Source organism: Maniola hyperantus, chromosome 8, assembly GCF_902806685.2.
Source record: "Maniola hyperantus chromosome 8, iAphHyp1.2, whole genome shotgun sequence".
NCBI classification, from domain to species: domain Eukaryota; kingdom Metazoa; phylum Arthropoda; class Insecta; order Lepidoptera; family Nymphalidae; genus Maniola; species Maniola hyperantus.
The window spans coordinates 168,950-196,288 of NC_048543.1; the positions used below are offsets into that span (position 1 = coordinate 168,950).

The 27,339-nt window shown below is 38.9% G+C and overlaps 1 protein-coding gene across 7 annotated transcripts in view; it reads left to right on the top strand.

Moving 5' to 3' along the window:
- Rtnl1 (reticulon) overlaps window positions 1–27,339 on the top strand; it is a 35,088-nt gene that overhangs the window by 3,275 nt on the left and 4,474 nt on the right. For 2 of the 7 annotated variants that reach the window (XM_069500077.1, XM_034971398.2), the window contains exon 2: window positions 9,460–9,495. The exons of 2 other annotated variants lie outside the window; for them this stretch is intronic. In XM_069500077.1, the coding sequence (XP_069356178.1) occupies window positions 9,460–9,495 (36 nt within the window). Of the gene's footprint in view, window positions 1–9,236; window positions 9,383–9,459; window positions 9,496–24,504; window positions 24,652–27,339 lie in introns of those variants that run through there. 3 more of the 7 variants (XM_034971396.2, XM_069500080.1, XM_034971397.2) reach the window with 3 other exon arrangements.

The following is a 27,339-nucleotide window of genomic DNA, read 5'->3' on the forward strand; positions in this document are numbered from 1 at the left end:
ATATTGCTGTACATACTTTCATTTAGATATTATTCACTAGTTAGATACTCTTCTTTTATGTTTTAGTCCGATTAGATACTCTGCTAAGCGATACAAGTTCTTGCTGAGTCAGACTACGTTTCGCTACGAAGTGATACTTAAATGCGGTGAACAGTGAACACTATTGACCCAGTTCATAGTTCTCCACAAAAACGTGCTGCGCCCTTTGTGCTCGTTGTGCACTCCTGCCATGACATCTTGCGCCCTATTTACTTGCAGTTAAGGTCACAGCCATACGTAATTTAACCTTTGCTACTTGTCTGAGCAACTAGACAACTCATTAAACTCGCATTACGGCAACATACAAATGTTATCAATTTTGTAGCAACCCAGTTCGTTAACTTTCTTAATTGATTCACAAACATCATGTCTATTGTAAGGAAAAATTTCCATGTTGCGTGTTCAAAGGTCACGTAATGCTCCGAAGTTCTGCATTTACTTTGGTTTTACTTTGTGATAAATTTGCTATTATACATATTACATGCTAGTATTGTAGAATCAAAGCATAATTTTATTTACAAAAAAACAACATAATTACAGGTTGCGCAATTGTTGTACGAGGGGTCATTCAATAAGTAAAGAGACAAATTCTCTAATTTTAAAACTATTATTGAATAGTTTACAATCTTTTCAGGGGTCTTAGTTGGCAATCTTGGCATATGCTCTGATCAGCTGTTTTATCATTTTATGTCAACATAACCTCAAATTTTAATTCACCATGGCAAGTCCACTAGAAGATTGCACCTTAGAAGAGCAGCACTCAGTCGTTAGATTTTTAGTCGCAGAATGTGTAAAACCAAGTGATTTTTTTTCTAGAATGTTGATACAGCACGGTAAAAGTTGTATGAACCGTGCGAATTTTTGATTCAAACCAGCCACAGTTTTTATCGTCGATGTTTTCCTTGTCGATTTAATAAGAGGGGATAACCAACAATGTGACCCAGAGGTTGCTTGGAGAGTTTCCTATATTGCGGGAGTTAGCCAGCAGTGGCGTGCAGCTCATAGAGGCATAAAAGCACTGCTTACCCAAGAAATAGTTACCCTAGTTGAAATAGCTTAATGCTCAATGTAAGTAGGTACCTTCCTAACTACTGCTTACCCTGGCTTTGAACCCTGTGCACGCCACTGTTAGCCAGACATGTTAGCAATAAAAGCAGCGAGGGCGAGCGAGGGCCGGATCGATACTCCACGCGCGACTCGACAGACAGACACACTGTCTATAGCTGGACTTGTGTCAACAGATAACTTCTATCAATGAAAATCTACACACTTAAAGACGACGAAATTGGCTCTAAGATTCTTCCACCCAAAAATCGCATCTAAGTTATGTTCGATGTTTGAAAATATGCGACACTTTATTTACGAGTTTATCGAAGACTTAAAAGCCTGAGATCTTGCAAGATCGATATAGATTGGAGAGATTTGAAACTTGAAAAATTAATTGCTTCTTATAAAAACTGCGTTTACAACGATCCTAACTATAAAGGGCAGGGGTTAATAAAATGACCGCTACCGACGATGACTCACTGGGAATTCTGTCAGAACCCCCATAGATAGAAACTGTAATGATTTTCTATTGCGTTTTGACATTTACTATTTGAGCTTACGTGAGGCTAACTAATTTTCAATTCTAAGTACATATGGAGTAATAAGTTTTTAATTCTGGGTCATGTTAGAGCCGTATGATTCTCTAAATGGGTCAACAGTTTCTCTGCTCAAGTTAGCCTTTGTTCCTTTCTTCTCATTATTAAGTTTTAGAAAGTAACTACCTACCTAGTAAGCACAGTGTAGGTACTAACTATACTGAACTTTGACTAACAGACGTCTTTGTTCTGAATCTGAGGTTGGAGCAGACGAACTTTCTAGTACTAATAATATTGATAACTAGCTCAAGCTCGCGACTTCGTCCGCGTGGACTACGCAAATTTGAAACCCCTGTTTTACCCCCTTGAAGTTTGAATTTTCTAAAATCCTTTCTTAGCGGACGTCTATGTCATAATAGCTATCTGCATGCTCCAATCCATCCAGTAGTTTGAGCTGTGCGTTGATAGATCAGTCAGTTAGTCAGCTTTTCCTTTTATATGTATACATATTATTATGATTCTGGTTACGGAGATTGGAGAACGAGATGTATCGTTTTTCAAGTTTTCAGTTTGACATTGAATGTGGAAGCTTCCGTACAACATATTTTATTTCAGAGAACATTCGTTTTATGTTTTGCTTGTACATCGCTTGTTGATCGTTGAGCTAGAGACAGCTCTTGTCTTTTGGGAAATCGTAAGCTAAAAAAGAGGTTTAGATTACAACTCAAATTATTTTGGTTTTGGTTGGTAATTAATCCATACTAATATTATAAATGCGAAAATGTGTCTGTCTGTCTGCTAGCCTTTCACGGCCCATCCGTTCAACCGATTTTGACGAAATTTGGTACAGGTATAGCTTGCATCCTGGGGAAGGACATACTAAGGCTACTTTTTATCCTGGCAAATCAAAGAGTTCCCACGGGATTTTTAAAAACGGGTGCGTACGAAGTCGAAGTAGTTACTCATATGTCCTGAATGTTTTGGCCAGACTAGAACGTTTTTTAATATTTCAGCGCGTCCTTAATATGTAATTCAACCTCTAATATTTTTTCTGTACAGCAAAATGTGTACTACAAATATCAAAACCAATTAATGTGCATTTAGACTTTCGTAACTAAAGTTCTATTTAAATATTTACCGTTTTCACTATTACCTATATAGTACATACTTAGACAACAAATTAAAATCAGTACTGAAAGTAGTGATAATGATAAATCTTACCAAAACTAAGTCAAGGCTAGGCTATAGATGATCTTCACCAAAAACTTCCATAACGTTGTTTTGCATGGAGCCATAAGAAGCCGTGACTCACCCAGCGCATATCGGCCTTATAGGTGTTGTTTTGTCATATTTTGTAGTCGGAATCTATGTCATAAAATTTGCATAGCCTTAGTTAATTATTGTTGGACTTATTAATTTGATTATCAGGTTATCAATTATTGAGTCATCAATAACGAAAATGAGTAGGTAGTTAGTTCCAAAAGCCTACAATTGAATTTCAGAGACATGTGCCAAAAACAGATTTTATGTTAATCTTTGACCTTGAAAAAATGACCTCGTGTATTGCGATGTAGCCTTGCAGGATCGATGGGGATCTTTGGAATGGATTCAAAAGTTTACAGTTAAGTTATTTCGAAGTGAAATGTCTATATTGGCGTAAAACAAATCATCATCATTATCAACCGATAGACGTCTGCTGTAGGGACTTCTGTACGCCACGATGTTGCGCTGACTAAATCCAACGACTCCCTGCGACTCGATATCGTCTGTCTCCCTAATGAAAGGTCTTCTGACGCAGCGTTTTCCGATGTGAGATCACTATTCTAGCACCTCGGGTTCCCAGCTTCTATCGGTTTTTCGAACTATGTACCCTGGCCATTGCCGCATCAGCTTCGCAACCCGTTTAGCTTAGTCGGCAACAACAAAACTATGAAGTGATAGTATTATGAGCGAAGTTAAACAGTTCCCACTTCCTGTGCCTGATTTCTTCGCATTTCAATCTGTGGTTAGCTGGTTAACTGTTCACAAGTATCTGCAACTGTGCAACAGTTTTAAAGAACTTAAAAGCTTTAAAAGGATCGAGGTTATCGGGACAGGTAGTTGGAAGCAATCGATCACTGAGTAATGTTCAACAATCCCCACTCGAGCTGGGGCATGGCAGAGGTAATGGTGCGTGCAGTGTGGTGCGCGGTGGTGTGTGTGGTGGCAGCATGTGCAGGTGCGGTGACGTCACGCTCCGGGCCGGCGGCTCGCGCCCGGGTATTTTTATCCGGCCCTGTCGCCGTAAGCCCGTCACTGTCGCTGCACACATTGCTTTTTGTTCGTTGCGTCGGTACTCGGTGCATTGTTTGATATGTTAGTCTATTTTTGGTGGAGTTTCTCGTCTGCGAAACATGCAAATATATTAACTATACAAGGTATTAGAGGCAGCTGTTGCACTGTATCTTAGGTACAGTAAAATATATGCTAAAATATTCCACGCCCATTGCTCGTGGTGCATCCACAAAATGCATAATCCACGTTCATAAATCACGATACATTTGCAGATTATCCTAAAGTCAGATATTATAGCAAAGCCGTAAAAACGCCAAAAGGAGCCGTCGAAATGTAATTCATTGAAAACATGCCAGAAGTTCTTAAAATGCGAATCACAGTTTTTCCAATTTACTAATCACTCACTAATGGCTACAATACATTTTTACAAAAACATCATCCAAATTCCTATCCAACCCATCAGTCTGCATACAAGCATTAAGGTAGCTCAGTTCGGTGTTTTCTCCATACAAACGTAGGAGGGAAAATACAACAATATTCGATATTGTACGCACAAAACTAAGAATTATATCGATTTATCTCGTCATTATCTAGGTTTATTGATATATAAAATATTGAAAAAAATATTGATTTAAAAGTTACGAGGCTCAAAAAATTCCTATTTTAACACTAAATTAATGACAACTTTGGGCGTAAATAAATAAGATTAGGAATATGAAAATACTAAAACAATTTATCATTAGACGTTGTTTATTTATTCATTAGTTGAAATAACTTTACTTTGCAAACATAAATTCAGCGGTTTTTTCTCAAAAATACTTTTCCTAAACCCTTTTCGCGCGCTTGATTTCAGTGAAAATCATCGTGCCTCTCAACTTTCTCATACAATGTCAAGTGAAAAGCAAACATGTTACCCACGTGCGCTGCCTATTTTGGTCGAGCGTCCTGCGTCACCTTAAGTTCTTTTGAAAGCTCGACACCAAACATGATCCTCCGCCTTCTCCCTGCATGCCGTCCTATTGAGGTCATGAGGCGAGCTGGAGGTATAGTCGTAGGACTATACCTCTTCTGTCCTTTCTGTCATCTTGGAGACCGGAGACGAACATAGATACTTTTTATCCTGGATAATCAATGAGGAATTTACGCGAATGAAGTCGCTGGCATCATTTACTTAGTTTATAAAATAAAATTGTTACATTGACTTACCAAAACAATTTTTATGAACAGTAGGCAGGTATTGAATAACTACTAAGTTGGAACATTGTATTTTGCAAGAACACGTTTTGCTCGAAGGCACATTACGTGATTACTTACCCCATTATGGGGACAGTGAGTCACCGGTGACGGTATCGACGACATGCATGTACACCTACATCATATTATAGCCATGGGTACACCTTCCAGATACTATGCTTTGCAAGGTGATTACATACTTGTTGCTGGATATCTCCGATCAAGATGTGAAAAAAATTCAAAACGCAAGTATTGGCATTTAAGGAAATTACATCTAGTTGTGTTGTTTTACTTCTTAGTATGTACTGTGCCTTACTACGTTCGTCTGGAGTTTAGATGGTTTAGATCTACTTTCTCAAAGCAATGACAATTCCTTTTGATCATTGCATCATAATTAATTACTAGAGAGTGGCTCAGGAAATTCTCACATTGCCATAAGTTTGTTCGTTGTTCATTTTGTCTTTGTGTAACTAAGAATAGATAGAAATTAGGACGGTATAATAGCCAAGCTGGTACTTTGCTAAACGACTATCACAAACAAACCGTTCAATTCAAAGTCTGATTTTTTATTTTTCTTGTATCAGTAATGTTTTTGTTATGCGATGTATCATGTAACATTTAAATTTAGTGAGTAATTGTTACCATGCCGGAGTCATTGTTTCTTTTTCATTTTTCGTTATGTAGTTGATGTTAGCGCAGCGTAGGAGTGAAAATAATTCAATAAATTACTGTGTATTTAAAGTCATAATTACATAGTTACTTTGCATTTAACAGAGTTACGTTACGTTTAGCGTTACATATTACATTTCCGTTTGATTAAGCTTCGCTATCTTGTCTGGTGTTTGTAATTTCTTCCATTTCTTTCTCTCTATTTGATTTTTTTTCTATAAGGTAAACAAAGTGAGATCTTGGCATTAGATTTTCCAGCGAAGTAAAAATTGTAACTTTGAAGATCTTTCTGGGTTTACTTTTCGACTTTTCCAATAGACACCCTAATTTCAGACCAAACTCTATCTTTGTTAGTGATGGAAAAAGTTAAGTCTGAGAGACCCTAGAGAAAGCCTGTGTTGCCGCTGTCAAAATTCTCATCCTATTATATTCACCTTTAAGAAGTTTTTACTAAAAGTATCATCGTCATCACTTCAGCTCGTGGACGTTCGATGCCTTAGCATAAACATTACATAGGCCTTTCCAAAAATTAGCCACCACCATCACCACCAGGTCCCCAGCCTCGGGCCATGTTGCTGGAGGGCGCCCCGCACTACTTACTTGTCCGTGGTGTCCACTCTAGAGCTCCCGGCTCCAGCGGCAAGCATGTCCTGCCACTACCAACTTGCTGATGGTTTGGCTATGAGAGCGACCTTGTTTCTCCTGCGAATTTAGTGATTTCGAATTTTATCCTTTAGAAGAAAAACTCCTAATACATACCTACCCTCTCTCTCGATTGTTTGCTGAGCGATTTTAAATTGAGGAGTTCAGTGTCAGTTATCAAAATATAGTTATTTTGAGTAGTTTGTTCACTCTGCTATAGGTATCGTTGTATTTTTGTCTTAAGTACGTTAAAATCTGTAAGATTTATGCCTACTTTCACCAAGCAATCAACCATGGTTAGTTAAGCATTCTTTGTATCACTCTTTTCAAATCGCGTGTATCATCTGCCAAAAAGGAAAAGGGACAGCATTGCAATCTTTAACTGAACGGGGGCTGAACGCTTGGTGGAATTGGGCCTTAGCTTATATAGCGCTTCCTAAAAGAAGCCAAACCATATAATTCGGCACAAGCCTTGAACTTGGCTATTAGGTAGTTAGTTGTGCCACGTGGTCACTGCGCGAAGGTCGCCACTCGCCACTCGCCACTCGCCACTCGCCACTCGCCCCGCAACACAAGTCACTTCCTCGATGACTCACGCCAATTTATTGTTGTCACTTGAAAACTAAAGTTTACGGTAAACGGAATTACCAAACTTTGTGTCAAAGCAAGTTGTGCGGAGGAATTTTCCAGGGCGTGCTCCTTCAAAGTTTTCATAGATGCCGCTGTCGAATGAAAGTCGTAGATTTTTGCAACGTTATCTAAATCGGAGTTTCACAGTCAAGGTGAAGGAAAACATCGTGAGGAAACCTGCATGCCTGAGAGTTCTCCATAGTGTTCTCAAAGGTGTGTGAAGTCCTCCAATCCGCACTTGGCCAGCGTGGTAGACTATGGCCAAAACCCTTCTCACTCTGAGAGGAGACCCGTGCTGTTCGTTCTCTCTGTAGTGAGCCGGCGATGTGTTAATGATGACGATGAGTGAGTGTAGAAACCCGAAAGTCTGCGAAAATGTCACTAGTTATTTTTATAACTTCACCTGGTTTTGATACTAGATTTATTTATTACTATACTAAATGTTGTCCGCGACTTTGTTTGCTTGGATTTAGGTTTTCAAAATTGTCGCGGGAACCACTTGACTAGAGAAGAGAATTTCAGTTTGATGCTGTCTTTCTCGCATTAGAATTAACAATCGTTGGTAGCATGGAATTTTGCTTTGGTCTACTTACAATATGTAAGTGCTATTTTTTTGTTTCTACTTAAAAAAGGAAACAGATTTTTGAATTTGTTAACGGTTGCTAACAGTTGGTCGGGTTCGTAAAACCTGCACCAATCATTATTACAATCTCAATTGTTGTGATTGGCTGAATTTGTGTGATTCTTGTTGCAACAATGCATTGTGGCCAATAGTTAGCGAGCGTCAACCAATCAGAGGTGATTGCGATCGTGACATTGTAGCTGTCATTCTACCGCAATAGAGCAGCGGCCCTACCGCGGTTGTTTGACAGCTACAATGTCACGATCGCAATCATCTCTGATTGGTTAATGCTCGCTCACTATTGGGCACAATGCATTGTTGCAACAAGAATCGCACAAATTCAGCCAATCAGAACAATTGAGATTGTAATAATGATTGATGCAGGTTTTAGACAATCGCCCTACTGCAGATGACAACCATCAGAATTGAGTATTGATTGATTTGTCCTTGGTATTCGGCTCAAGAAAAGCGCTCACTGTACAAACTTCATGTACATGTCTTCAATCTTCATACATCTATCGAGTGATATATTTATGTGGAATTGACTGCAGTGCACAAATTATTTGCTTCGAAATGGCCTTATTGAAAGTCGATGATTTAGGAAGTACCTAGATAAAATAAAACTTTAATATTCTGAAGAATGCTGGTATAAGAAATGACGCGTGCGTTCCATTCGGTTGATATTCATTTGATGTGAAGTGATTATAAATGTGCCAATAAATGATGCCATCCATACCGTTTCATTCTTTTTTGAAATTGGTCGTTTAGCACCACTTAGCACCAATGCTGGCACATGTTCGGCGAGCAAGTTTCATATCATCAAAATGAGAACTTGAGTGAGGTTACGTAAAAATGCGGCTACGCAGTGCAGCATCCCAGATCGTTGGAGATAACGTCTCATGTAGCTACAACTCATCTTGTAAGTTGTAAGTCATTGCACCATTATCATTTGATATGCTTAGTTGGGAATTTGGATTTTGGCTAAACTACTTACCTCTGTCGGATGCACAAGTCGAGCCTATTCGCTGATCAATTAATATGAATAATCATTCGTTGTTTATAATTATTATATTTCTAATTATTAACGGCATGATTTATATAATATTTTGTGTATTAAGTATATTATATATTTACTATTTTGTATTTAATAATATGTAGGTATAACTATTAAATTAATAAATACTTCTGTATCATTTTCTACTGTTCCTTAATTTAAAGGTGATGGAAATATTGTATATTATGTACCTACCTATATCTATTTGATAAAACTTCTGTATCAATTTCTATTTTCTTAATCTAAGGGTGGTGGAAATTCAGCTTCCCTGGCTAATGTTGATTGTAGGTTGTATAAATGATTGATGCCTGTATATTCCGTCTGACTAACTGTTGCAACGCGGCAAGCTAGGCGCAGGGCGCTGCATGCCAGCATGGAGTATGGCCGTAGACCCTGGGTCATGGGTGTCGGTGACGCAGCATGAGCGCGAGGGTGCTGGGAGCGAGGCGCATGCGCGCGGCGCGGCGCGGGGGGGAGGGGCGCTGCGCCGAGGGCGGAGGGAGCGGAGGGCCAGTATCGACGCGAATGTCGGGCGCGGCGCGCGCTCAGTCCGCCGCCTCCAGTCCGGTCGTGATATTACGTAAAGAGTCAGTATGGCGGACTCCGGACCCTCCCTCTGCAGCGTGCTCGACCCGCGTAAGTGCCGGCGCAGCTTCGCTTCGCGCTTGTCCCCTGTCGCGACTAACCCGCTAACGCGCAGCCCTCTCTTGCAGATGCTTGGTTCGACCCGCAGAGGCTGCACCCCGAAGGTGAGTGCGGGCGGCGCGGCGCGGCGGTGCGGGCCAGCGATCGATCCTGCCCCTGCCGCCGCCGCTCGCGAGCTGCCGTCTAATTGTATCGCCGACCGGCGACCCTGCGATATGTCACTCGTATCTCGTCAACCGATCGACACTGACAAAGCGCTCGGCACATCTTCACCTCGCACACGCATTATTGACACGCGCTTATCACACAACAACAACACATCTTCAGGCAGTCGGTTGAACAGTTTTCAAAGAATAGTCCAACTAGTTGCTGCGGTCGTATTTAACTTCGACTAAGTTTAGTTCTCCCTACACAATATGGTGTTGGTGGTAGACAGTTCAGTCAGTATTGAAAGATCGCGTGGCAGCCGGCTGTCCGTCAGCTCGGAGGTACACGCCATGTGCCAAGATCAAATTAGCATCATTCTCCGCGACATTGAAGCCTCATTACTGCGGGTTGCTGTGCCCTGAGCTGAGTGTCCATTGTTTGGTAATGAAGGGCCGCCTGCGCAATATTCATTCATCGAGGATAACATATTGAAGAAGGCCATTCGTTGATCATTTTATCTTTGACTAGCGACCCGCCCCGGCTTCGCACGGGTGCACTGCAGTTACCAATATGGTGTCAATGTGGTCGTTTTGTTATATTCCAAAGAGACGGCATGTTCGATAAAAACTAGTTGGCATAACAAAGTCTTCCGACATCTTTAACAATTATCGTCATATTTCAACAAAGTAACACAAAATAATAAAATCTACGTATAATTTCTCTTAAATCACTATGTCTATTTTGATGAAAACCGCATTCAAATCCGTTGCGTACGTTGGGAAGGGGAAGCGAGTGTAAATGAAATAATGTGAACTAAGAGTCCTACACGAATTAGTTAGATTCATAGTCCTTGCGAATCAACAAGGCCAAACTGACTCTAATTGAATTAGTTTATTAGTGTAGTCTCGTGTATTTGATGCAGTTAGCTATTGGCCGAAGACCTTTGATACATCACTGGCCGCGCCACCCTGTGCGGTGTGCGGTGTGGGGTGTGCCTCACCAGCAGAAAGCGAAGGAGCCTTTGTTTTCCGACTTCCAGCGAGCGTCACAGAAACATGATATCATTGGCTACTTATTGTACTTATCCTCATTCAAACCTTGCCTGTACTGTTAGCACATATGGCTTCTTATCCTTTGGCACTATATTATATGTTGTCCCTATACTTTTTTCACCACCTGCAATTTTGTTTTTCTGAAACATGACCTACGGACGGTAACCAAAGTATTTCATTGTTCATTGTTATTGCTAAGATCTAAATCTATAATCTACGAAACATAATCCTTATCTATGTAATAATTCATAACCAAGCATTAATCAAGATATTACTGTATTCACCTGCCTCTAGAAATGAATAATTAGAGAGGTTTTTGATCAAAAATAAATGATTAATTTCGCTAACCAGCTGCTCTTGTAAAAATATCAAAATTTAGAGAAAATTTAAATTTAGTCATTTAAATAATCCTTTACATTGTAATAGGACTTTTCAATTAGATTACGTTTTATGAAAACTTTGAACTTGTTGAGAGACATCTCCAATATGTCTTCTGGAAGCTTATTAGGAGGCAAAATCGTAGATAGAGATAGTGCCGGACTCCTACCGCCTGAATTCAAAATTAAAATAAATTCCTCGTTTCTTCGTGCAATAATATGTCCGCTTTGTTGGCCACCATTGGCCATTACTGCCGCAGTCTGACTCATCTTCTTCCTTCTGTTTCATCCTTCTCCTTTCTTAATCATGATCATTTATTTTGCCAGGATATAATATTATGGTACATGCAATTATTATTTTCTTAACCTTTCCATATTGCATTCCATGTATTTTTTACTTCCTTTTCTCCTCCAGCATTGTACATAATATTATGGGACCTAGTACCTACTGTGTACTTATGTGAAATAATTCTTTGTGTACGTAGGTACTAGGTACTTAGTTCACTGGCCGATACTCCCGTATGTTTTTTTATAACTGTATATGTAAAATTCAAGGTCCTGACTGACTTTTATAACAACGCACTGCTTAAACCGCTGGTCCTAGAAACATGAAATTTGAAGCGTGTGTTTTTTGTAAAGTGTCTGTATCCACTAAGAAAGGATTTTTCGAAATTCCACCCCTAATTGGGTTAAGTGGGGGTTTGAAATTTTTGTAATCCACGCGGACGAAGTCGCGAGCATAAGCTAGTTTAAGTATAAAACAACAAGTTTTGATTGTGTTGACTGCTGGCTACGCAACACATAACGCGTTACGCAGTAGGTATACCCCTAACCGGTTTCGGGAATGGCGCCTGCAGCCTGCTGTGGATTTTGGTGGCATACCTATTATGAACAATATGTAATTTCATTCAACGTGGCTGAATTTTGAAACCCTTTTTTAACCATACAACAATATTGTTATTATACTAAACTACCTTCAAAACTCGCGCTTACATTCTACCTCCTATTACTTCATTAGCAGAAGGCAAAATGCAGTCATATTTATTGTATTTAAAAACGTAGCTATTAACCTATTGAAAAAATTGTGAAGTAAGTGTACCTAAGTAGGTTTATTACTTAAATACTTAAAATCTCAAAGCTTTAGGATGGTTGAAGCCTTCGTTTAGTACTTGTAGATGTACCTAGTAGAACTTGCACCTGTCCTTGTAAACATGTTTATTCAATATTCACCTTTGGTAGTTGATTTCGAGTTTCGACCAAAGTCTAACCTTACAAATAGTTTACTCAGAATTACCTAATACTGACTGAGATAGTATTTATAATAGTATTTATAATACTGACGTGTTCATTATTTCTCATCTGTTGATTTGCTACATTATCACTTTTGATACCAATGTCGCGACCTGTATCTTCCTTAGCTTGGATGGCGATATGATCATTATGTGGTGTAGGCTAAGAACTCATATCGCCTGCATTCATGATATAGTAATGATAGGAACCGCGTGCGGTACAGAATACAGATGGGCCACATCCCGTCTCCCAGCACTAGCAGTTCTATTTCGTGTCGCAATGTAAACATTCAGAAATATTTCGGAATTTTCCTATTCGGTGTCAATGGTACTCAAACTAGGCCGGTTATCGTGATGTTACAATACTTTCCGATAAAAAACGTGTCAGCAAATAATCTTTAGATACCTATTCATATCTTAACTAGGTATTTACTTTGCTATGCTGTTTGAGTTACCAGTAAAACCCAGTTTTGGACACCAGTTGGGATGGGTGTCCAAAGCTGGGAGGGAGGAAGTTAGGTTATGTCGACTGTCACGTACGTAAGGTGGGTGGGGTATTCATCCTGCAGCATGGGTGTGTGAGGACACGTACTCTTTAGGTCATCTACTTCGTGCTCATGGTCATTGCCATGGATTTTAATGCATTTTAAACCTTTGACTTTATATTTAACCACCCAGTCCATTGAAGTGGTAGGCACTAACCGCTTAGTCAAGAGGCTTTTAAAGATACCTACCTAGTACCTATATACAGTTGATAGTCTTATAATTCACTGAGTCACAATTAAAACGGTGAAACATGAGAATGCCTTAACAACAATGGACAAAAGACCAAATACTAACTGTACCCTAACGAGCGTTGAGCCTTATTTATCTCCAGAGATACCATCAGCTCTCGGGACAAACACGTCCCAGCGCCTCGGACGAGGTGCGTTGACATCTGTATTATTCTCTCGTTTTAGCCGACATAGTTCAACCTAATGAGAAAATACCAGCCAATACCTACATGATTTTATACTATGTTGAGTGTTAGCAATGGCCACAACCAGATAAAAACTCAATGCATGTCCACTTTTGACTTTTCCAATGTTACCATTATCTTCCCTTTGCAATGCGGTTATTTGTTGCGTATCAATGATTTACTAGAAAGAAAGTAAATCTTGTAGTGCCATCACATGTTATACCTAAGGGTTGGTTATCCCGGCGCTTCCGCCAGTTGAGCATTAAAACCAAAATGCCGTAAGCAGAAAAAGCGCCGGAATAAACTGGCAATATCAAGACATTGTCAGGGTTGAGGAGTTGGGACTTGGAGTCCAAGCATGAAGTCGTTGTTTGGTACCTACAACATCAATGCACTATGTACACTTCCGGAATCTTGATAACTTAGGCGGGCAGTAACCCTGAAGCATCAGGATTGAGGAGTTGGATCCAAAAAAAAAAATGGGACCACCACGGAAACTTCCTCTGTGGATAAATAAAAAAATTTGCAAATCGGTTGCAAAAAATCAGTGTAGGTACTACATACATAAAAAACCGGCCAAGTGCGAGTCAGGCTCGCGCAATGAGGGTTCCGTACTACAGTCCTATTTTTCGACATTTTGCACGATTATTTAAAAACTATGATGCATAAAAATAAATAAAAATCTGTTTTAGAATGTACAGGTGAAGACCTTTCATATGATACCCCACTTGATATAGTCACTCACATCGAAAGTTGAAAATACTATTTATTAGTTCATGACCACAATTTGATTTTTTTGTGTGATCTAACCCTAAATTCACGGTTTTCAGATTTTTCCCCAAATGTCAGCTATAAGACCCACCTTCCTGCCAAATTTCATGATTCTAGGTCAACGGGAAGAACCCTGTAGGTTTCTTGACAGACAGACAGACAACAAAGTGATCCTATAAGGGTTCCGTTTTTCCTTTTGAGGTACGGAACCCTAAAAAACGAGCCGAATTGAGAACCACCTCCTTTTTGGAAGGCGGTTAAAAAGACAGCAATTCCTTTATTTCTAATAATGTACCTATTTGTGTACAATAGACTTGGTGTCATTGACCACTCAACTATTGAATTGTACTGACTTCCTTATCGTCTTCAAACTTTAAGACTGAGTTGTTCAACAGTTCAGAACTTTACAATGTAACGATGGAATGTGCTGTCCCATTTTCTTATAGGAACCGTTTGTAATAATTAGCTTAATTCGTATAATTAGGGATTCGCACTAGGAAAACATTCGCTCGCGGCCGCCGCCGGGCGTGTCGAGCGATATTTTTACCGCAGTCGGCTCGTCTCGCCTCCCATTGTATTTCTATTTAGCTTTGGTTTGTCTGCTAATGTCACAGCCTCACAGCCACAGCGGCATTTAGTTGCTATTCATTTTATTCAACACACATCCAACATGCTAATTTTACACCTTGAACTGCATTAAATTGTCTTTTATTCTGCCAATTGTCACGTATCAACTTTGATTAGATTTTATCAGTTTCGAGGAAAGGTCACTCAAGTAGTCTTCGTACTGGCAAAACTCATTTTTCATTGATTTGCATGAGTAACTTTGTAAATCATTCTATACAGTTTTATCAATATGTGCAGGAAATGGATTTTGTTTAAAGGCCCCTAAACTCATCGTACTTTATTCCTCTCTCCATCTCAACTTCCAATCACAGAATAGGTTCTGTAGTTCTGTGGGGAACAGGGAACATCCACATACTGTAGCATTTTGCTCTTTAGAAAGAGCAATGTTGCTAAGTTTCATGTCAATTCGTCTTTATAGAATCTAAAAGTACAATCAGTGACAGTCAATGTCAAGAGCCCTGCATTGACACAATTCATTACATTTCAAGAACCCTTTTGTTCTTAGTTCCTGTTTGCAAAGCTCACTAAATGTGTATTGACCAGCACATGTGGCTAGAATTTTTAAATAAGTAGGTACTATATATAGGTAGGTACTTCCATTTAAATAGTAGATGATGTACGTGGTGTCAACGTTTGCTTCTGTATTTTTGGCTCAGGTTATATTCACAGGTTAGTTCGGTGTATTTTTACCGTAGAGATTAGTTTTGTGTTTTAGATTTGATTAGACGACGAGACATATGTCATGATTCCATAGTATTTTGTTGTATGTTTTCTTGTGCCTTAAATCTTTTTTGGTTTTTCTTACCTTTGTGTTTCTTTCATAAGCTGTTAGTTCTTCTCACGACTTATCCGTCTAAATTTGCATGCTGTAGCCACCTATAATTTGAATTATTTGAATAATGTAATTTTTTGTATGATTCTGTTGGTGGTTCAATAAAAAAAATTAAAAACAATCGTACTTACTACCTATCCTAAGCTCGTCGTATTTTAAGTAAAATATTTGTCCAATTTTATACTTTATGTTGTGATTGCTTCAGTTATTCTTTGTTATTCAGTTCCTTGACGATCTTCTTCTTGCGTAGATTAGTTCGTACACGTGATCAATGCCTTGCGTACACAATACACGTCGTCCATTCATACGCAGACGGTACGTAAAGTGTGTCCTTACGCACGTTACGATTGTATAGTATGAAATTGAATTATTGCCTTATCAACGCCGTCAACTTTATTCGCTTCGATGAAGAGTTGTTCCTGTTCCTTTACGGCATGTTGGACGTCAACTTCGTCTTCTGTTCTTGATTGTCTCATTTTTTATTTTCGTCCATTCATAAGGCAGACGGCCGGTGAACTGTACCTAAAGTGTTTCTTTACGCACGTTACGATTATTTCGCTCAATTGAAGGCTCAATTAACTTTAATAGTCTTCTGTTCTTGATTGTCCCGTTTTTGTCCTGTACATGTTAGCCATTGACTGTAATCTCACCTGGTGGTAAGTGATGATGCAGTCATGTTAGATAATGTCCGGAATATCCCGGCAAGCTGAGGTTAAGACCGATGGTATAGATGTAGCAAATAATGAACCTCATGGCGTGGTTCCCGTGGGAGATAATATGAGAACTTGAGAAATTGTTTAATATTCCGATAGGTATGACAACCCTGCAAACAGCTGATCGAATGGAAACGAACTCGTTAAAAACTTGTGTGAACTCGAAGGACCATTTGAACGGTTGTCAAGTAGCAGAGATAACGAAAGAATCTATTGCGCTAACTATAATAATATGGTTTATGTAACGCGCTGTGAATATCTAATGTTGGCCTCTTTGTCGTCGGTTTAATGTTGTCGGATTAGCAAATGTCGGCCGTAGAGCCGTATCGATCTGTATAATCCCATGCCTTGTTACGCGCGAGCTCTGCCTAGATTTAATTTATTTCGCTAATCTTTTTGTTTATACATTGACGTAAGATATTTTCTCTTGCTAAAAAATCAGTCAGTCTGTCTCCAGACAGGAAACTATTGACTGCAACCCAGTTAATTTGGCAACTTAACCAAATTAGAGACTCAATAGCTCAACTGGGACTGAAAACCGAAAGGTCGACGGTTCAAACCCCGCCCGTTGCACTATTGTCGTACCTACTCCTAGCACAAGCTTGACGCTTAGTTGGAGAGGAAAGGGAAATATTAGTCATTTAACATGGCTAATATCCTTTAAAAAAACATATCGATAAAAGGCTCAGGAATATGTAACTTATAGTTAAGTTAAACTCTTTCAATTTTTAAGATTCCGTACCTCAAAAGGAAAACGGAACCCTTATAGGATCACTTTGTTGTCTGTCTGACTGTCAAGAAACCTATAGGGTACTTACCGTTGACCTAGAATCATAAAATTTGGCAGGAAAGTAGGTCTTATAGCAGAAATGAGGGGAAAAATCTGAAAACTGTGAATTTGTAAACTTTACACCACAAGAAAAAAAAAGAAAAAAATGAACAAATATTGCTCTTTTCAACTTTCAAAGTAAGATTACTATACCCAAGTGGGGTATCATATGAAGGGGCTTTACTTGAACATTCTAAAACAGATTTTTATTTATTTTCAAGCACAATAGTTTTTGATTTATCGTGTAAAATGTCGATAAAATACGATTGTAGTAAGGAATCCTCAGTGCGCGAGTCTGACTCGCACTTGGCCGGTTTTTCTATAATTACTTTTCATTGGTCTGTCCTCTATTATTGTATGAACTGGGGCTTCAGAGACAGTCAAGTATAGCTACTTTCCCGTTGTTGTAACTTCCCCAGCACTCAGCACAGCAGTGACAGCAGTGTCTTGTCCCGCTTGAATGTGGTGATGTCGCGTTGACACTGTGGCGGCGCTTCGCTGAACGCGCTCCTTTGAACAACGCCTTTTCATTCGTTCCCAATCAATTGCTTAACACTAAATTCTAATTTGCATTTCTAAGTGTTGTAACTCTAAAGCCTGAAGAACTCTGAACTAGCCTGTTCAATTTGAACTTGTAAAGCCAAACGTTCTAGCCTTCTAGCTTAAAAAGCCAGATGTTGCCTTGTAGTTTGAAAAGCCACACGTTGGGTTATAATGACGTCGTCTGCTTATCAGTCTTTGGTGGATATATTATTTTGGGGAATGTACTCAGGAAATTGTTCCTTGTTCCTTTGTTTGCATTCCAATGTGCTATGGTTTTATGTTCCTCTTTCCCTCTTCTACACAGAAGCAGCAGAACTTGGACGTTGGCATGAGGCATCCTTATTGGTATATCCAATCTTCTCTCGCGAAACGTATTTGTTTCAACGTTTGTGATACGAACCCCTAAGGTGTGGAATGCTCGTTGGATTTCCTGCCACGTAATACCTAAATTCCTTCAAAGCAAATGTGAATAGGCACTTCTAGCAAGCGCGCTCCAAACTAGATCTCATCATTGCTTTTTTATGCGTGATTGTCGTTAAGCGCAATAAAATAAAACAAAATATTTCCTAAATTGTGTTAGGTCTGGTCTAGTGAGAAATGTAGGTATAACTCATAAAATTTACCTCCTCACGAGCCATTTTAACTTTATGTGTCAAAGTACAATTTCAGTTCTTATTTTAAAGGTGAACCGGTACTTTTGACATGACAGTTGACCCATAGAGTTAAAATGGCGCGTGAGGAGTCATTTTCACGGACTATATTTCATTCCAACCTGTTTAATGTCCGTGTCAGCCATTGTCTCATAAATCTTTGGTGTTATTTCTGCATTGACGTGTTGCCGCATCGTTAAACACGGTCTTTTGTTATCGTCTGCCAATCTTTCTAACTCTTCCAATAATAGGGACTTAAAACACCTACACAGTCGCTCTACACTTGATTTAATATTATTATGATTAGTGGTAAACGAATTAAAATGTTCAGTGTGAGAAGGTATAAAATGCGATTTCTGATATTTTATTATCTAACTAGAAAATTTTAATTTTAATTTTGATAAGCCTTAATTTGATGTTTATTAAAACAGGGTCTGTTACGCACAGCAGACGGAAACGTTTAAGTGCGGAAACCAGGCCAGAGAGAATAAGAAAGAGGATCTGTTAGTGGCGTATCGTCATACGGCTTTTTGCTGATTTACACAAGATAGTAATGAATCTAAAACTGTACGTTTTTCCTACTATCGCGAGACCCAGCAACAAACTTGGTCGGCCATTCAAAATGCACATCATTATTTTCGTATCTGATATTCGCTTAAGCTATGTACCTCGCTGACCCATTTCAAGTTATCACCGTGTGGCCTGTAGTGGCTGTCGGCTGTAGCTCGAGCTAGCAGACAGTGTCACTCAGGCAATGGTCTCGTATCGATCTATTCCGCGTTGGGTTGGCGCGCCGCCTCACCGAACACGGCCTTTTGAATCGCCTTTCAGTCACTTCTCCATTGTGCTGCTGCTAATTCTAAACGACAAAGTAATTGTTTTGTTTTTCATTAGAATCAGGGCTTTTTTATTCTTTTTGACCTAGTATATACTCGTTAATCAAACAAAGCCTTCTTATTCGGCCCGATGTTTTCAGCAGACCTATCAGATTATACACAGGTGATGGACAAATATATCAATCTATTAATAATATGATTGGTCCATCCATCTCCGTCTTGTTGGATACCAGGTTATACCTACCATTATAATATTTCTGACAAGCTTCTTACAAGGTAGACAGTAGGCACCTACCAAGTCTAGATATAATAGTATCACAGAGCACTGAATAGGTACCTACTATAGGCTAAGCTGATTCATAGTGTCATGAATAGTATCACAAAAGGTTTTTGTTTCAATACGGGGTTCAGTTATGTTCTGGGTTATGTTGTGTTTGTCGAATATCATCAGTGATTCAAGTGATATCATGTCGTTTATTGTGACAAAACTATTTATCCTCAGTAATCTCACGAAATTCAAAAGATACGGATATCATCCTTCTCTAATAAAATTTATCTAAGAAGATAAAATGCTTCGTTTCGACATTACCCTTATCCCATTATCTTTCAAATCAACGACTCATTATATTTTAAGATATTTAACATACAATGCAGATGAACGTAGTTAGTAGTAGGGACATGTTTCCTCACATAGTTACGTAAGGTCGTTTCTAATGTGCACAGCAATGTGTATTATCAGATATTACAGCACAGTGCGTGCGAGCTGATAACATTGACCGTGATCTCCATGTCCGCTGTTTACACTACAGGTTTCATGCTACTTCATCTGCGATTATTTCTCACATTTTGCCAAGTCACGCTTTTGTTTAACCTCCACAATTCATCACTTACTATTTATGGAAACTTTCCACTCGATATTTTTAGTAATTTAAGCATTTTACACAAAAAAAAAGAGTTTATTAAGAAACATTTACGTCTTCAAGGTCTATGTGTAGACTGTAGGGAGTTTCTTTATTCCACCATAACTTCTAAATGCCTGAAAGATTTTGAATGTAGGTATAGGGTATCGTTAGAATCCTTACATCATTTCAAGTAAAACTGGTTATAATTTTTTGAAAAATAAAAGTCATCAGTTTTGTTTTTAGTTATTCCTGGTTCCGGTTTACTATTTCAAAGTTTTCTGAATCTCTTATTTTTTCTTAGAGGTTGTCTACGTCAATAGAACTATTTGCTAATATTAGCTCCATAGGTACATCAAACCTTTTAAACTGTTCAGAACATAGATCAGACTCCACCAGCTTGTATGGCAATTTCAACTGGAAAATGTCCTAAAAATTTCAATGGCTGTGCCCGATCAAATCTGTATGTCAATGGTCATTTTATTTCAATAGAGATAACTTATCTTCCGACGAATGTATTTGTTTATAAGCAACGGAGGTATTACATTTTACTTTACAGTGGCAACGTCCTCAGATAAGGACTAGCTACTGTTAGCATTTTACTGTACTTACGCTATTATCTGAATAATTAGCCGATAAAGTCTTTGTAATTTATTATTTAACTGTATTGCGTTACTGTCTAGTGATCTCAATACGCGGTATATGTATTACATGTCATAGTTCTTGCCACAGTCCCTTTTTAGAAGGCAATGCTACTTTCCCATACCTTGTGGGTACGGTATCATATACCTGAACACACAAAAATATTTGAACCTTTTTCCGTAATTCGATATCGTCAAACGAATGTATCGTCTATTTACTTATTCTATTGTTTTTACTTAACGTGTAATCAAACACTACAGTGTTGGGTTTTTTTGGTGTGAAACATAGCCTAAGCACATAATAATATAAAACTCTCAAATAACTTATTAACGATATCACATAAAGCGGACACAATTACTTCACTTATAGACTTCAACTTATCCAGGCGCCGTCATGATTGTATGGCATTCATGATTGTAGAGCAATTTTACATTTGTGTTCTATAATATGCTCATAGGCTTCTATCATCAGCGAAAGCTTTTATTTTATCTATGGCAAGTTAACGCTCGACTAAAATCATAAGGTACAGAGAAATCTTTTGGTTAAAATAGGTAGATACCTCATGACATGGTTCGTTTAACAGAACTCCTTAATTTGCATGATTTTAGCTATCTTATCACTGGTTACTTATGAAATATCACTATCTACAATTTTGAGGTTTCAAAATTTAAAGAATATTTTGAGTTCACACTTCCAAGTGCAAATCGAGAATCTGCGATGATCGATAGATTTGGCATAGATTAGCACAATAATATGCATTCCATGTTTTGATGAGGTAAACTTGATCAGACCGATGCGTGTTGTGTCGGACTGGGGCAGTAGTCACTGGGCACGGGCAGTTTTACAAAGGTCACTAACATGCACAGTGGACGCCTGCCTGTTTGTCTTGGCACTTGGCACGTCGCGAGTGATTGCGCCAACCGACGCTGACTTGTTCACCAGTAGGCAGTAATGTTATGCCGACCGCGGGGGTGTAGCACCGAAACTGATTGTAACATTGAGACCATTGCAATCGTTGTTATTTGCTAAGTATGCTTTGCTACAACTCTGTCATTTAGATAATTGGCTGATTCCTTTATAAACCTTGCAATCATCATAATATTTGAGTTTCATCTACGTTTTGTGCAAGTGTTCTTTGAATTTTAAACTATTTGCTCACTGCTCACAGTACTTGGAATTTTATTTCATTTCAGTTATTTTTGTTCTACGAGTATTTTGATAACGTTGTGTATAACATGGTAATATATAAGTATTGCTGGTATTCTAAAATTGTTATGGGGTTGCTGCTTGGTTTTTTCCTCACTGGGGTCCACATTCTACCAGTACATTTTTATATCGTATATTTTTAAATATCTTATAGGTACCTACAGTGTTATTTTGGTACTCCTTTTATTGTGTTTCAGTTCATATAATCATTGTAACCAAATTAGTAGGTATCGATGTATGCAGGTTATTCTTCATTACTGCTAACTTTTGGTGCAAAAACTTAGTTAAAAAATTCGTAAGTGCTTGTAAAAGTTTATACGAATAAAAAAGATTTTTATTTTATTTTATTTATTTATTTAATTAGTGACTCTGAACCTTCTTCACTGTCGGTTCTTTTTGCTACTTCTTAGTTCTTGCTCGTCAATTAACTTACATGGTGGTTGTGCTGAAAATTGGAAGCAGAATGAACTGTGTTCCTTCATATATTGCTCATTTCTGTAATACAATGTGACCAGAACACAGAAGAATCTGATGACGAGAGATGTATAGACTACGTACTACCTATTGCTAGATACGAAAGTGATTTGGCACTCGGCCACTTGACCTACACCACTGTACTACTGATTTAATGAAAGTACAATTACTTGTCGATGATTTTTTGTTATGTCCGAAAGCTCCAGCCTCCAGGGCAACTTTCGGTTTTCGCATACCCACTTACACTTCCTCAAGAGGATTTAAAACTCGTTGGGCATGCTTACGAAAGTTGGGTTGGTCGTCGTGCGTGCATTTTGTAATGTCACCAGCTGATCCCAGTTGCATGGCTTCGGCTTAAACACACGTATAAAGCCTATCATCTACTTCGATGTCAGAGCTCATATCTAATACTTGTTGACGTGTCCGTTTTCGTTCCGGCGGAAGTTCTGTTAATACTTTCTCTGTCGAGGGTTGTTTTAGTGAAACCGTACCTACGCCGTACCGTAAATCTCAAGGTTTTAGACCCAGATGTTTAGGTGTAAGTATATTGATATGACGGTTTATATTATCTTTTTATAGAAGATAGTTGTATGAGATAATATCGGCATCGGGCTTCAGAAAAGCCAATTCTGCAATAATAATAGGTAGGTTCACAAAGCGAAAACTATGTATTCCAATTCTGAATCGTTACTGTTTCTTATGCCTTTCTATTTTTCCTTTCTATAGTCTTATCGTTCCGTTCTAAATCTTTATTTATCCGAACATGTTGAAAAAATTAACTCTTTAGTTTTGTCCATTTCTTTACATTTGCAATTTACCTACTATCGAAAAATTGTATTTGTAGCTTTTTCATTAGATTTCCTTTTATGTTGCGTTTTCACTAAAGCGAAGCGGCTCAGACTTATCTAACTTTTAGTACCTAGCTCTATGTATGTTGTCTTGTTTATCTTGTGATATGTGTTGCTTTTCTGTATGTTTAATTCACATTTTATCGATATCTTCACTGGACCGTGATAGTGTGATGTAGCAAGTTCATGTCAAACGGTGTAGGGGAACTATGCGCTATGAATATGTCGAGACATTATATCCATCGGAGCAGTACAAGTGTTTGACCTCGCGGCCGTCGTGGTGCGCGAGGAAGGTTATAGTCTGTGGTTACATTCAACACACTTGAGCTCTACCCTAATCTCGGAGGTGCATATTGTGCTCAGTGATATAATTTATCTTAAGATTCTTAAGAGGTTATATTTGCTCTTAAAAATAACAAAATTAACTTTTAATCTGTATAGTTCACTAATTGCTTTTCGGAGTGCTGATATCAATGGCTGAGATAAGGTTTTATCAAAACAATTTCGTATTGCAGTAAGTTTCATCTTATTAACCGACTTCAAAAAAAGGAGGAGGTTCTCAATTCGTCGGAATCTTTTTTTTTTTATTTAGGTACCTATTAGTGATAGTTCTCACGTCAGAATAAAAGTATAGCTGAGATAATAGAAGATATTATTCATTAGTTTCTTAATACGTTTTGTTAAATTAATGAAGATTATTTACTTATGAAAGTATTAATTAGCATTTTCATTGTATTTTCATTCACTATAATTTATTTCCTCCCCATAGTTTCTTGTGACAAATCTTTATTTTGGTCACTAACTGTATTTGGTGTAACTGCAAAGCATTATTAATATTCTTTTATGTGAGTTTTGGATGTTGTTTAGATTAGATAAGGTCGGGCTTGGATAGGATTCAAAAAAAAATCCTGTTTTATCTAACAATTCTCATTCCACCTTCTTTTTCTACAACCGCACCGCACACCAGCGTTAATTTCACCCTCACTACCTGGGTGCCTGGTGCACTTCGACCGCCCGTTGTGCCAGATCCTTCTTTCCACGCACGTGCAAACTGTGGAACCAATTCCCTGCGGCGGTGTTCCCATTAGATTACAACATGGGGTTATTCAAGGGGTGGATCTACAAATTCCTGAAACGTGGGCAACGCATTGGTGGTTCCTCTGGTTCTCCATGTTCATCATCATCATGCTTACTACTGAGTACTGAGCACAGGTCTCGTTTCAGAATGAGAAGGGCTTAATCCGCCACGCTGGCCAAGTGTAGATTGGCAGAGGTAAATGTTCATGGGCGGTGGTAATCACTTTGACTGACACGCCTGCTTGTTTTGATCGCTATTTAAAAAAAAAACATGTTTCACCAGTCCCGTAAGGTCTCAATGAAACCATGGTATCAGTAGTGGGCTGGTGACGTGTGTAGAAAGGCAGCGCGGCGTGGCACCGCGTCGCAGCCATGCGGCGTGCGGCGTGCGGCGTGCGGCCGGCTCTCCGCCACTCGGTCACCATGGCGCGTCCGCGACAGTCGCCCCGCCACTCCGCACAGAACGCAGACCTCCCGCCCCGAGGACCAGGTACCTTCCAACCACCACCCTACGGCACAAAGTCCCGTGGCAGACTCCTGCAGGAGGCGCGCTCGGTTCGGTGTCAGTGAAGTGCAGTGTGATCGAACAGGTTGTGGGTAACGGAGCCCCGGGTATACGTGGACAACATATGACATATTGTTGTATTAAAATCGGAATAGGATGGCTACAGGTTACGGTTATTAACGTTCTCGATATCTGTTTCATTTGTCGTGTTTGAGTTAAGTTGAGTTTCATTCATAGATTTGAGTTTATCGTATTTGTTCATTTTCGATGATGGAACTTTTTGGTGTACGTGTAACTTTCCAGTCACTTTGTCTATTGAGGAAAAACGTAGTGATATTATAATATTCTCGTGATTGAGTTAAGAGTTTGATTCATAATATCGAGTACCTAGTGAATTGATATCGTAGGGCTCATATTCGTTTGGCAGAATGATGCTGGAATCCTGTAAAACTGTATGGATACCTAGTCGTTTTATTTCCAACGGGTTATGAAATATGAACTGTGTGAAACGGGAACGGAGACCGCCTACATGGATAATGTACCTGCTTAGGTTGTATTTTTTTTTAAAGAATATTAGCCATGTTAAATGACCCTTTCCTCTCCAACTAAGCGTCAAGCTTGTGCTAGGAGTAGGTACGGCAATAGTAGGAGTAAGTACGACAGTAGTACGTGTTAATCATTGCGATGAGAATTGAGGTTAGGATTATTGTTTTGTCATTTACATCTCGTTACTAGAGCATCACAAGTGAGTTGCTGAAGAAGGAGGGTTTCATTTATATTTTTGAGTTTGTCATGTTTGGTACATTCAAATGGACATTGTAAAAGTTTATTTCGAAAAGACCATTCCATTTGTTTGATGATGCTAACTCAGTGAGTGTCTTCGTAAGTCTTTCATAACTAGAATTTCGATATGTCGGTGAATTTTTTTGCGTTATTGAAGTAGAGTTTCATACCTACATTGAATTTTAATAATGACTGTTTTTGTGAACTTGTACTTGTTGTGCCTACCTACATAATTATTATGATGACATTTTAATCTAACGGACCCGTGTGTGAAATTATTAAACGCATCTATGCGATGTACGTTCGTACAACGTGGACCAAAAACGTTTGTGTTCTGTAGAATTCCACGCACTAGTAGATAGATATAGTTTGCGACACGTCACCCCCGCACGCTATCCCGCACCGGGTTAGCGCGGGGCTGTCCGGGTGTGCGGGGCGTCCCGCCGCCTCATACCTCGATTGCCGTCGCGAACTATACCTACGTATGCTTTAATATTATGTAGACATATTTAGACGATGACACGTCCGGTGTCCGGTGTCCGGTCGCTAAAGTCCAGTAGAGCTTCTATTACGATATTAATTTATTTGATTTTATTATATGAGTCTACCTATCCTACCTGTCTCACGGTTTCTCTATTTGAGACATAATTAATAAAAAAATTGGTCAAGTGTGAGTCGGACTCGAAGGCTTCCATCCATACTGATCCATACCAACCATAGTACAAGAAAGCTCAAAGCAGTACTATACGCTTCAACACCTGTAGGTACAACACCGCAACTAATTATCTATTGATCATGTCACACTATTTTTAGGGTTCCGTACCTCTTGTTTGTCACTTTGTTGTCTGTCTATCTGTCTGTCTGTCTGTCTGTCTGTCAAGAAACCTACAGGGTACTTCCCGTTGACCTAGAATCATGAAATTTGGCAGGTAGGTAGGTCTTTTAGCGAAGCGAAAGTCATCACTTGAACATAATCGCCGTATCCAATATGTTAATGCCACTGAAACTACACATTTAGTGGTATTTACATTATCTGCTAAATCATTCTCTTTTAGTAGCATGTCATGTATTTGTGTTCATAAATTCTATATCACTTCATATGTATTGACTACGTATTCACAATTCACATCACTCGCTGTGACATATCCGCTGTTGATCGTGGACCTCTGTGAAGTAACGCCAACATGTTCTAGTTTCGGCCTCGCATCCATCCATCTTCTTGCCAGCCACCTTCAGGATAGGTATCGTTCGACCTACGCGCTACGGAGACACTTATTGTTTACGAAATCTTATTAATTGTTTCTGTTGGGAGGATAATTCAAGATTTTATGAATCACTTTTTGCACGCACGGTGTAGGGGTTATATATTCCTGAATCGAATAACAATTCTCAACAAAAGATTTGATCATGCTCAAAATTAGATCCAAACCTCGATCGGGACATAAAACATCCAAAACACCAAGTAGGTCGAGTAGAGGAGCAGCTAAAAATACTTACTATTAAGGATATTACGAATGTCATTGCGAGTGAGGATGAAAAATTTAGAAAAAGAAAATGTTATGTTTAAAGTAAGTTATGAAGCTCGCACCAAACACTCTGGCTGTTTTCAATTTAGAAAACGTAGAAGATGTGTGGGAGCAGGCGCCCCGCCTGCTGTCCAACATAATAGAACTTTTTGTTGTGAATATATCATGTCACCCAGGCTGTTATATGTTTCCACCCAAAAGTGAAAACTTTTTTGAAACTTTGAAAGTATTTCCGAATGCGACGCCAAGAAAGATTAGCAAAACAGCAAAATGTAATAATTTAATTCTCTCGCGCCATCATTTACAGATGCTAAATGTCCCGTTCAGAGGACTGGAGCGGCCAGAAAATTTGGTGTGAGCTATA